The following is a 12,379-nucleotide window of genomic DNA, read 5'->3' as shown; positions in this document are numbered from 1 at the left end:
GGTTTTGATCTGCATCTCCCTTATCATGAGGGATGTTGAGCACTTTTCCATATGCTTTTTGGGTGTTTGTATGTCTTCCATAGAGAGTTGTCTTTTCAACTCATTTTCCCATCTTTTAATTGGGTTGATCATTTTTATTTTGGGGTAAACCACTTGAATTCCCTGTGTATTCTGGTTATCAGACCCTTATCTGAGGCATAGTTTACGAAGATATCCTCCCATTCTGAGGATTGTCAATTCACACTGATTGCTGTGTCTTTTATTGTGCAGAAACTTCTTAATCTGTTGTAATCGCATATCAATTTTTGGGATTATTGCCTGTGGTTTCTTTTTTTTTGGGGGGGGGTGGGGAGGCGTTCTTATATAAGAAATCTTTGCCTACCCCGATGTCTTCCAGAAATTCCCCAGTATTTTTCACCAGTAGTTTTATAGTTTGAGGTCTTAGGTTTAGATCTTTGATCCACTTTGAGTTGATTTGTATTAATGGTGAGAAATAAGGGTCAAGGGTTATCTTTCTGCAGGTAGATACCCAGTTTTTCCAGCACCATTTGCTAAAGATATTTTCCTTTTCCCACTGGATGATTGGTACCCTTTCTCAAAAATCAGTTGGCTGTATTTTGGGGTTTATATCTGAGTCTCTATTCTGTTCCATTGATCTGTCTGTCTTTGTGCCAATACAATGGTGTTTTGATTATCACTGCTTTGTAATATATTTTGGGGTCAGGAAGTGAGATGCCTCCTACTCCACTCCTCTTGAACAGGACTGCTTTGACAATAGGGTTTTTTTATGATTCCGAACAAGATCTATGATTGTCTTTTCTAAATCTGTGAAGAATGTCTCCGGTAATTTGATTGGGATTGCATTAAATACATAGATTAATTTGGGTAGAATTGCAATTTTGATTATATTAATTATTCCAATCTAGAAACATGGGCTGTCCTTCTACTGTTTTGTGTCATTTTCAATTTCTTTTCTTAGATTTTCATACTTTTCCTTGTAGAGGTCTTTGACTTATTTCATTGGATTTATTCCTAGGTATCTTATACTTTTTGTGGCTATGGTAAATGGGATTACTTTCTTCAGTTCTACCTCAGTCTGCTGTTATTCATATGTAGAAATGCTATAGATTTTGGTATATTGATTTTGTGTCCTCTACTTTACTGTATTCTTTTATTACTTACAGGAGTTTTTTCATGGATACCCTTGGATCTTGTATGCATACAGTCATGTCATCGCAAATAGAGATAATTTCACCTCTTCTTTCCTTATTTGAATGCCTTTTATATTCTTTTTACTGACTGCATTGGCTAGGACTTCCAGTACTATATTAAAAAGGAATGGTGAAAGTGGGCAGCCTTACCTTGTATCAGTTTTTAGTGGAAACGCTTTCAGCTTTCCTCATTCAGTATGATGTTAGCTTTAGGTTTTTCATAAATAGGTTTTATTGTGTTGAGAAATGAGCCTTCTATAGAAGCCAGTTTTGCTGAAAGTCTTAATCATGAAGGGATGTTGCATTTTATCAGACACTTTCTACATTGATTGATATGATCATATGGCTTTTATCTTTCTTTCTGTTAATATGGTATATTACATTTATGGTTTTGTGAATGTTGAGCCACCCTTGCATCTCTGAAATGAAGCTTACCTGGTCATGATGTATAAACTTTTTTATATGTTATTGGAAAGAATTTGCTAGTACCTTGTTGAGAATTTTTGCATCTAAATTCATCAGAGATGTTGGTCTGTAGTTTTCCTTCCTTGTCATGCCCTTGTCTGTTTTGGGAGAGGGTGGTGTGAATGCTAAGGGTTAAAAAAATTATGAGCAGCACTTTACAGGGCTATTTTTAACAGACTTTGTATAAGCCCTCCCAGGCCATTAAGGTTTTACTAAAGAAGAGGAAAGTAATCTACATACACAAAGTAATCTACAAACACAAAAAGAAAACAATTTTTTTAACAGTTGCAAAGACTTTATTTAGAAGCTTTCTGTGCTTGGCATTTAAAAAAAGTGCCATGCATAAAGGACAAAATTTTATGCACTTTTTCTTCATACATACTATTCATAATATTGGATTTCTCACTAGGCATATAAATACACTTATCTGCAATACCTCAAAACCAAAAGTCTTAATAACATATGTATTATTTTACTTGGTATTATTTGCATTTCTACACCACTTTAAAATTTTAACTTGTACCAAGCTTCACTTGTTTTCTTATCAGTAAAGGGTTTGAAGGGAGAGGGGAAGATGAGAGAAAGTGAATAAAAACAAAAACAAAAAAACCCAAACTTCAAAATGCAGTGAATTGTTTTATAAAAATGGAGATCTAAGGTCAGGTGGAAGGGTGTAGAAGGCCTATCTGGCGAGTTCCTTCAACATGATAAGACTTCTCCTTCTATAGGGTATGGCTGGCAGGCGATCCAGGACAGGTGTCTAGATCCTCCCTGCAGAGATGGCAGTACTTGTCACCTCTGCTCTTGGTTTCATTTGCAAGGATATAAAACCCTTCTTACCATCCATTCTACTGCCCTTCCCCTACCACACTACATGCTCGGGGACCATGTTCCCATGTGGTGCACCTCTCTTTTGGATCACAATTGTCAGAGCCATGGGAAGAATACAATCTTGAGCATGTCTTTATGAAAGCCAATATCTACTTCATTTAGGGAGTTGAGGCTTGGTGAATCTTCTCTGCAGGTATTCGTTGTGACATGATAGGATGTTCTTTTGGAAGACAGGTCAGCTCAGAGGAAAAATATTACAGTCCTGTCATACCAATATCTTATTTAATGAAGTGAGTTCTGTGGCTACACATGTGTCACTTATTCTGGCCCGTTTCCCACCCTCCTCATAATGTATTACTATCTCCTGTTTCTTAGGCTGAAGGACAACAGCAGTAGTGTGCTCATCAGCGTCAGCAGGGTTTATTCTTGAAAGTTTCCTGTACTTAAATAAATCCATGCTTACTAAGCATAGAGAAGTCTCAAGTCTGAAGGTTTTATCGTGAAACAGTTGAATATGTCATAGTCACAGGCTGACCACAATTTGAGTCCTAGACCTGGCAGTTTGAAAATCATGCCAGGTGTATACAAGTTTATTCCCTAGATCCCAGGAGGGGAAGGAAGGAGAAGGGATCATGGCATAGTCATCCCCCTGGGAAGTGATTTCTCACTTTCCCTTTCACTGTCTGTTTTTCTCTGGTAGGTACACACACCATATAAAAAAACCTTTTTAAAAAAAGAAACAAGGAAGGAAGGAAGGAAGGAATATAGATAAATAGTTTTGTTACATTTATATGTTTTTCTCTGGTAGGTACACACACCGTATAGAAAAACCTTTTTAAAAAAAGAAAAAAGGAAGGAATATAGATAAATAGTCTTGTTACATTTATAAAAATATGATTCAGAAATCATCAGAACACAGCTAAAGACAACCAGCATACTAAGAGGAAGCGTTTGCTACATATGACAAATAAAATACTAATATTTAGAATATATAAGGAGCTTCCTACACATCAGTAAGAAAAAGAACCCAGTAGAAAAATGAGCAAGGACCAGCTCATAGCACAGCAGTTAAATGCTGTTTATAGAAAGCTAGGACCCACATATCCAGTCACAGTTCAAATGCTGGCCCCAGAGGCTGGAGAAACATCCTAGGCATTGTGCATACATGCCCCAAACCCTAATGGGATGGAGAAAAAGGAGAAAGGATTGCACTGTGATCTCGCCCTATTGTAGGATGCTTGTTTTCTTGCTCATTCACTCTCTCTCTGGCAAGCACATGATTTCCCGGTCAATGAAGAAAAAACTGAAAAATGAGTAAATACTTTGTAAAAGGGGAATCCTGAATAGCCAATGAATGAAAATATGTAACCTCCTTGCTTCTTTCCCGTCTATTAACAATATAAAATAGCTTTTATTATGTTAATACCTATAAACCTTGATTTTCTGACAGTTGTGTGGAGTACCATTATTTATTTCATGTTATTTTGTTAATGGGTATCTAAGTTATTCTCTATTTTCTTTTTTGCTACGATGAACAATTCTACAGTGAGTGTATGTGTGTATGTGTGTTTACACACTTAACTGATTTCTTCTTAGGAATAGATTTCTACACATCAATTTGTTAGATGTAATGATATACACATTTAAATCTACAATGTATTATAAAATTACCTGTCAGAACAGGAGAACAGGCTACTACTACTGGATAAGAGTATATCTTTTGGGGCCAGTAAGTAGCATAGTGGCTAAGGCACTGGACTCCCTGATGGATGACTGTGATTCAAACCCCAGACCTAGTGGCTTGAAATCATCCCAGGTGTTTGTGCATGGATGTCCACAATCCCCAGAGGAGAATGGAAGAGAAAGGATTGTGGCATGGGCATCCCCATGAGGGAGTGATTTCTGACTTTTCCTCCCTCTGTCTCTGAGCACACATGCCCTGTGGCCATTAAAAAAAAAAATCTCTCATCACAAACTACCAACACAAGTATTATCAGTTTTAATCTCTCTGATAGATTTAAAAAAAAAATTCTACCTGATTTTTTGTTTCTGTTTTTAAGGATGCTTTTATTATCTTTTTGATTTTTATGAAAACATTTTTTCTTTTTACAAAACACTGTAGAGCTTTTTCTGTGACAATGATATAAAATTTTGTGATGATGTGTTTTTTATTATCATAATCTTGTTTATATTACATTGAATTATATATATCTTTTTTTTTCTTTTTTTGGAGAGGTTTTTGCTATAGGGCACGTGTGCTCTCCAGAAAGAGAGAGACAGAGAGATAGAAAGCTAGAAATCACCCCCCAGGGGGAATGGCCACGCCACAATCCCTTCTCTTCCATTCTCCTGTCGGGATCTTGGGCATGCATGCACACGCACCTGACATGAGTTTTAAGCCTCCAGGTCCGGGACGTGAACCGCGGTCGACTACGTGGGAGTCCAGCGACATAGCCATTACACTAACTGCTGGTCCTGAATTACATATATCTTTACAGTGTATTACATTTCATTTTCCAAAAGGAATACCATGCATATCAGTCAAGACAAAAACATTACAATCCTCCTCATCATCATCAAATAACTTTTCATAATTTTTCCTGGTTATTATTATTATTATTATTCTCATTATTTTTTAAAATATTCAATCGCTATTTAAAATGCGGAATGCTTTACGAATTTGTGTGTCATCCTTGCTCAGGGGCCATGCTAATCTTCTCTATATCGTTCCAATTTTAGTGTATGTGCTGCCAAAGTGAGCACAAATTCCATCAGATTTTAAAAGATTTTTCTCTTTGATTATTGCTAAGATTTAATATCTTCAATGTTTATACTTTTCAGTGCTATTTGTTTTTCTTCATTGTTTTGTTTTCTTAATTTTCTTCACTTTTTAATGGCTTATATAATGGCTTATCCTTAGGTAATTTATTTATTGGTATAATAATATATAAAGATATTGTGTGTTGTATATGTTAATCACATCTCTTTTCTGTTCACTATCATATATGTTGAAATTTTGTCTTTTTTTGGTATTTGACTCTTAACCCTATTCATGGTGTCCTAACAAGTTTCGTATACTTATATATATTGGTGTTTATTTGCCTTTTTTTTTTTTTTTAATTTGCAAGCAGGCACATGCACTCACTGGAGAGAAAGGAATAAAGAGAAAGGGAGAGAGGAAGGCGAGAAAGCACCCTCCATGGGGCATGGTCATGCCACGATCCTTTCTCCTTCATATATCTCTCCTTTCAGAATTTTGGGCATGCACACATACACACCTGGAGTGTTTCTCAAACTGTCAAGTCAGGGATTTAGACAGTGGTTGACCATGTGGGATCCAATTGGCCTTAACCACCAAGCCAATTGCTGATCCTGGTCATCTATGTTTTATAGTTTTGATGTCTTATTGATATATATAGTGTGATAGTTTGAGGTCAATATATTTACTTTCCCTCAGTATATATTAGTCTCCAACTTAGAATCCTTATCCCTATGAAAGTATAAGAAATTCACTGTATTTTTTAAATGCCACAGGGATAATAATTTTTCTAACCCCATATAAGTTTGAATATATTCTTCCATTTAACAAGTTATATTTACCATCTTGAGTTTTACTTGCCAGGATTTTTAGTCATAGGGTTTTGGTGTTTGGGTTTGTGTGTGTGTGGTGTTTGGTTTTCATTTGTTTTTGTTTTTTGTTTTGTTTTTTGCTAGAGGACACTTGTACTTGTCAGAAATACAGGGAGGGAGAGGAGAAAGCTTCCCAACCTCCACAGTGGGGAATGGTCAAGCCAATCCCTTCTTTTTTATCTCTCAACCTTCTTTTGGGATTTTGGGAACACACACTCAGGCCACTGCGTCCAGGACTTGAAATGCACAGCCTACCATATGGGATCCCACTGCCTTAACCACCAGGCCACAGAGCTGGCCCTACTTCCCAGGTCTTATTTGTACATCAGTCAGTATTTCTAATATTTATACATCTATTTAATTCATCTTTGTTCATCATTTGTTTTGTTATGTCTGTGTTTTCTCTGTTAAATCATTGTTATTTCTCTGGATTGCATCCTCTCCTGTTAGAGATCTAGCACAGTAACGCTTACTTGATAGTTATCACTTTTGATAATGATAACTAGGTGAGCCCTTAGAAGTAGACAGGTCCTGGAAGGTTACATAGCTCCTCAAACTGTGTATGGATCCTACTGGCAACAGAGTTCTATCATTCTTTCCCCAGACCCAGCCAGTATATTTAAAAGAGAAAATAGTATAGTGCTCCTATGTAATGGATCTACTATGCATATTCTCACTGGTTTAAATTCACTGATCATATAAAACAGGAAGAATGCACTAGCGTGGTGTTTGATCTTTACCACATAGATCTAACGTCACGATCAATTGCTTTTAGTATTTTCTTTGAAATCACATAAAGGTTCATATGTGCCAGATTTCATAAGGATCACATGATAAGGTCAAGAAACACAAATTCCAATGCAGACTTTATATGCCCAGTTCACATATGACAGTAATACTATATAGCCATATGTTGAATATAATACACTGTATGTAAATGCTGTTCTTGAAAGCAATCCAATCAATAAAACCTAAAATAAATAACACTTTCATAACACATTTCAAATAGACTGAAAATGGAATAGATGGACTCTATGGCAAGAGCACCATTATAAAAGTGACAGTGGGTGAGCATTAAAACAGAGTAAAACAATCATGAAACTAAAGAAAAAACTATGAATACTTAGAAGTTTTTTAAAGGCCTACTATACTGTATGCTAAGATACAGCAGGCATTTTTATTTAAAGAAGTATTTCAATAAAAAACTGTTGATTTTTAAGCACTAAAACAATATTCAGTTTGCCATCACTAATAGCCAAAAACTTTATTAAAAAAAAAAACACAATATTAACTGGAAAAATTAAGAAATATGTAGTATTAAACAGGAAAATAATAAAAATTTTAAATCCTGCAGCTTTAGCATAATGGAGACCATTAAAACATTGACCAATTTTTATCATTTAAGAAGGTTGCAAGAGAGCTACTGAAGTTTAGCTTCAAAGCCTAGCAGTAAAAAGTCATTGTAATGTCAGTAAAACTCTGAAACATATCAAATAACCCCTAAGTAGTACTAATCCACTGTTATCTTTGAACATATATATGTCTTTTTTTTAAGCTGACAGAGTTGTCCTTTATTCTTTGTTTCCAGTATCACATTAAAAAAAAAAACAACTATTATTAAACTGTTAACAGTCAATAGTTCAGAGTACAGAAAATTTAACTTCACTTCAAAGATGGTTATGGGTTTAGATTTGAAATCTGAAGTCTTTTCTTCTTCAGCCTTGTGCTGGAAAATATAGTTTCGGCACCCCACCTAGTATAGATATAGTCTACCTTTTTTGACACCTGGTGTCCTTAGGTATACAAACAAATTAAATCATAAAGTTTGTATATAATTGCATTTTTTATTTCAAGTTATTTTATACATTCAATCACATTATTTAGCTTGCAAATTGAATATTCCAACTATTGTACATTTCTCCCCAGTTCAGTTGATAATACTATAAAGTTATCTTTAACAAATAATGCCCCATTTCTTTGTCCCATTAATGCTATGTATCTCAATTTTCTCCTTAATGTCCTTCCTCAGACTCTATTCCTTCACCCACCTTCTTCCCACCCTATATCTGGTATTCACAACCATTTACTGTGTTTCTATATCCTTTAGTCATTCAGGTTTGGTCATAGAGTGCGGACACTCGATATATATTAAGTGGAGACATACTGTGTACCTTCTTCATAACCTGGCTTGCTTCACTCAGCAGTGAATCTTCCATATTCATCTGCTTTCTGTCAAAAGCCATGGTCTTGTTTTTTATGGCTGAGTAGTATTCCATAGAATATATGTGCCACAGTTTTTCAATCCATTCATCTGTTCATGGGCATGTGGGCTGGTGCCATGTCTTAGCAATTGTGAATAATGCTGCAATGAATATTGATGTGCAAGCACCTTTCTGATTAAGAATTCTTCTGTCCTTTGGGTAGATACCAAGGAATGTGATTATTGGATCATACGGAAGTTCTATTTGTAGATTTTTGAGAAATCTTTTCCTCTCACTTATCATCTCAAACTGATGCACCAAAATGTGATATTTACAATGTAATTAATATTTTTAATTTCAATTTTGTCACTTTAGATCCTGGGAAAACTCTACCTGAAGCCCTTGATTATTGCACTCTTTGGCTGCAGACAGTACCTGGAGAAATAGATAGCAAAAGTGGGATTCCACCTTCCCTTGTAATGCTACAAATCAAAGATTTTCTTAATGGACCAGGTAAGAAAGTCGTAATTCAAGTGTATGTACATTTCTTTTTATGTTGAGTATATTGCTTGTACATAGGATCTCTCAGTAATCTTGAATTTTCTTGGTAAAATTGAATAGTTCATTTGTTTTTCAGAAATGTACTCCTCAGGCTATCCATTCTAAATATCAAAAGACCAATATAAATATGTATTAAAAATTATCTTTAGTCTGACAAAAGTAGTTACTATTAAAAAATAGTCTACTGGAAGCCGAAGGCCCAATATTTTATTTTGTCTTTTCTTATACTTAACTGTGTGAGCTTAGGTGGTTGATCTAATCTTCTGGGCTTTGGCTTCCTTACCTTTATATGAAGAGAATCAAATAAATGGGTGGATAAATGGTTGAATAGATCGATGGGATATATATGCATGTGGTGTAAGATAGTATACATATATGGATTAGACTCAATAGTTAAGTACAGTTATTTTAAATGTTTAGAAAAGTGCTTGAGACATAATGTTCACTTTATATGGATAGACATAGACACCAGAATGTATTAAGTGCTTATCATGTCCCAGGCACTAACATCTCATATACTCATATATACTGAGGAAGAAAGCACTGTAATTATCCCTGTTTATGAATAAGGAAGCTAAGACCTAGAAAAGTGAAGTAAATTGCTGAAGATTATAATGACTGAGGAGCCGTTCAAATAAGGTCTTCATGACTCCAGTAATATTAACTCCATTCTATGCCAATTTCATCATAACTGAAGATTTTTCATCTCTTTATCCTCCTCTATTTTTTCCTTCTTTTTTCCTCCTTCAGCTCATGTTCCTCCTTTTCCTCCATTATTTTCCCCTTACCTCAGCATCGTCTTAGCTACTTATTTAACAGAAACTACTACATTTCAACTTAACTTTTGTTATTTTATATGTACAGTACTTCAGGATATGTTAGTCATTAAAAAAATATTAGTACATTAAGAATTTAAAACAATGATATTATCACCCATTTAAGATGTCTAGCAGTATTCTGTAAAGAATGAATTTTATGAGGGAAAACCAGTGGTATATGGACTTCGTTGTTACCATGCCGGTGCCTTTCTGATCCTCGAGTACAGATGCAGAAGGTGGCCAGTTATGATGTCCAGGGTAAAGAGCCTGAACCTGCCTACGCTGGGTCTTTCATTGGTTCCCATGTTTCTTTAGTGCTAGGATTTAAAAGATGTAGAAGTATGAGTAACTATTTCTAATAATGTTAAATATCTAGACCTGGTTTTCAAAATTTGAAGGAAAGCAAGAAACTGCTGGTGAAGGCAATGGAGTCATTAAAGTGTTGTAAGAAGCTTTTAGGGTGAGCTAATAGATTGGAAGAATGTGAGTCCTAGTATTCTTTAGTGAGTGCGACATACCATAGTTCATTGAATCTAAGCCACTATCAATTGCAGTAAAAAACATTTATGTACCACTAAGAAAAGAGAAAACTTCTGCCATTTAAACTGTGCTTTCTTTTTATTGATACATCAGTTACAGGACACTTTCTAATTTCAGAGTTGTTCACATGTGAAAGATAAAGCATGTTAGAATGTATGAACTAAGATAAAAACATGTGATTAGTTTGTGGAGGAATGACAGGGACATGAGTTTACCTCTTGTTTCTCGTTTTTAGTTTCATATTTTTTTGTTTTCAGGCACTGTCTTTCCCTCCTTTGGCTAGAAAGTTTTCTTGTAGTTTATGTCTGGTTGATTTGTTTGTAAAAGAGGAAATTTGCAAGTCAATGGTAAATTGTATACCCTATTTCAGGGTAACTAAATGAATTAATGAAAAAATATATATTTGCCATTCTTGCATTTAATATGACTATGTAGTAGGAATGTGCTTTTTAAAAGAGTTATACTTTGTTAAGATACTTTCTAAGGGTCCAGCAGATGGCTTAATGGTCACATCCCTGGACACCCACATAGTCGACCATGGTTTGAGTCCCAGACCTGGTGGCTTAAACTCACACCGGGCACGTATGCATGCATGCCCAAGATCCTGAGAGGAGAATGGAAAAGAAGGGATTGTGGTGTGGCCACCACCACCCCGCCCCCTGGTGGTTGATTTCTTGCTTTCCATCTCTCTCTGTCTTTCTGGCGAATGCACGCACCCTATAGCAAAAACCTTTCTTTAAAAAACTTTTTTAAAAGATACTTTTCAAGATTGGGACTTACATATATACCATTTCTGATTCTATGTTCTTTCAATAGTATTGATAATATATTTGAAGATTCTAACTTAAATGAAATGAAGTAGCTACTTTACAGCAGCACTTCTCAAATGTTTGAATTTAAAATGTCTCTAGAGAGTTACTTAAAATGGAAATGGTCACTTGATCATTGTAGAAGACATGGCTTGAAAGTCTGCTTTTCTAAAAAGCTCCCAGGTGTAGTGGATGCTATTGGTCTGAGAACTTTACTTTTTGTAGCAAGGTTTTATATGACTCATTAAATTCTTTTTCATCATTTTTAACAGCATTGGTCACACTTTTTGAGGGCTAACCTGCAGATACTTGGGGGCATAGAAGAGGGGAAAGATGCAAAAAAAGATGAATGGGTTTTTTGGAATGGCAATTTTACTATGAAAAATCAAATAATGTCCAATGAATGATGTAAGTTCCTCAAAGTCTAGAACAATTTAAAAGCACTTTTCTTTTTATTCAAGGAAAAGCTAGTTTGAATGATCTATCAGCTATATGGGATTTCTGCTAAAATGCTAACCTAACACCTTGAATTCAGAACTTAGACAGAAATTTCCTTATTGCAGATAAGGAGATGTTATTCCATAGGATAATTATTACTATGTTGTCTCTATTTAGCCAGATTGCCACTGTGTATTACTTTAGGAATCAAAAAACTATAGCAAGTAAGACTTATACACCACTAATTAAATGGGAATAACAGTACTCATTAAAACCTTTTTTTGCCATGTGACTGTACTACTGCATAGATTTTGCCACTCAAGAAAATATTTTTTCCATATTTTAAATAATCAAATTCTAACAGTATCATCTATGCTAAGACTAGAAGAACAAACTTCAGCTTTATAGTTCCTTAATACCATGCCCTTCCCTTGAATGATTAAAAATAAGCATTACAAATGATAGTAAAAACATAAATACTTCTCATTTTTATACAGTGTTATTAAATGTTATTAAAAATATTTTGCTACCAGTTTTTCAGCCTATATGCACATCTCTTTTGCTATGTCTCTATAATAGTATATTCCCATCACCTTTCTTGCTTTTAAATTAAGATTACAGTAACAATAAAAGTTATGACCTTGAAAGGTAGAGGAATATTGTTTTAACTACTAACCTTGATTTTCTTTAAAAACATGAATTTAATAGCTTCTGAATTTAGCCATTCAGATTTCTTTTTCAGGGATTATTTTCTCTAAGCAAGGTAATACAAATGCTGCTCTTTAGCATTTGTTTTTGGAAAAAATAATTCTGAATTCTTGACTATTCTCTTATCTGGTACCTTAGAGCAATTGATAGGTCCCAACTTTTTCATA

The 12,379-nt window shown here is 34.8% G+C and overlaps 1 protein-coding gene and 1 non-coding gene across 2 annotated transcripts in view; one reads left to right on the top strand and one right to left on the bottom strand.

The window, feature by feature from the left end:
- Window positions 1-12,379, top strand: part of VPS13B (vacuolar protein sorting 13 homolog B) — an 806,861-nt gene that overhangs the window by 581,092 nt on the left and 213,390 nt on the right. Inside the window, exon 35 of the mRNA XM_027776225.1 lies at window positions 8,714-8,851. Coding sequence (XP_027632026.1) covers window positions 8,714-8,851 — 138 coding nt within the window. The remainder of the gene's footprint in view (window positions 1-8,713; window positions 8,852-12,379) is intronic.
- On the bottom strand, window positions 5,164-5,270 carry LOC114009863 (U6 spliceosomal RNA). The gene has a single exon (XR_003551261.1). It is a non-coding gene; the product is annotated as a U6 spliceosomal RNA (small nuclear RNA).

The sequence above is a fragment of the Tupaia chinensis genome, unplaced genomic scaffold (assembly GCF_000334495.1).
Source record: "Tupaia chinensis unplaced genomic scaffold, TupChi_1.0 Scaffold000646_1, whole genome shotgun sequence".
In the NCBI taxonomy this organism is placed as follows: domain Eukaryota; kingdom Metazoa; phylum Chordata; class Mammalia; order Scandentia; family Tupaiidae; genus Tupaia; species Tupaia belangeri.
The sequence above is the reverse complement of the archived record's forward strand: the minus strand, read 5'-3'. Positions and strand labels throughout refer to the sequence as shown.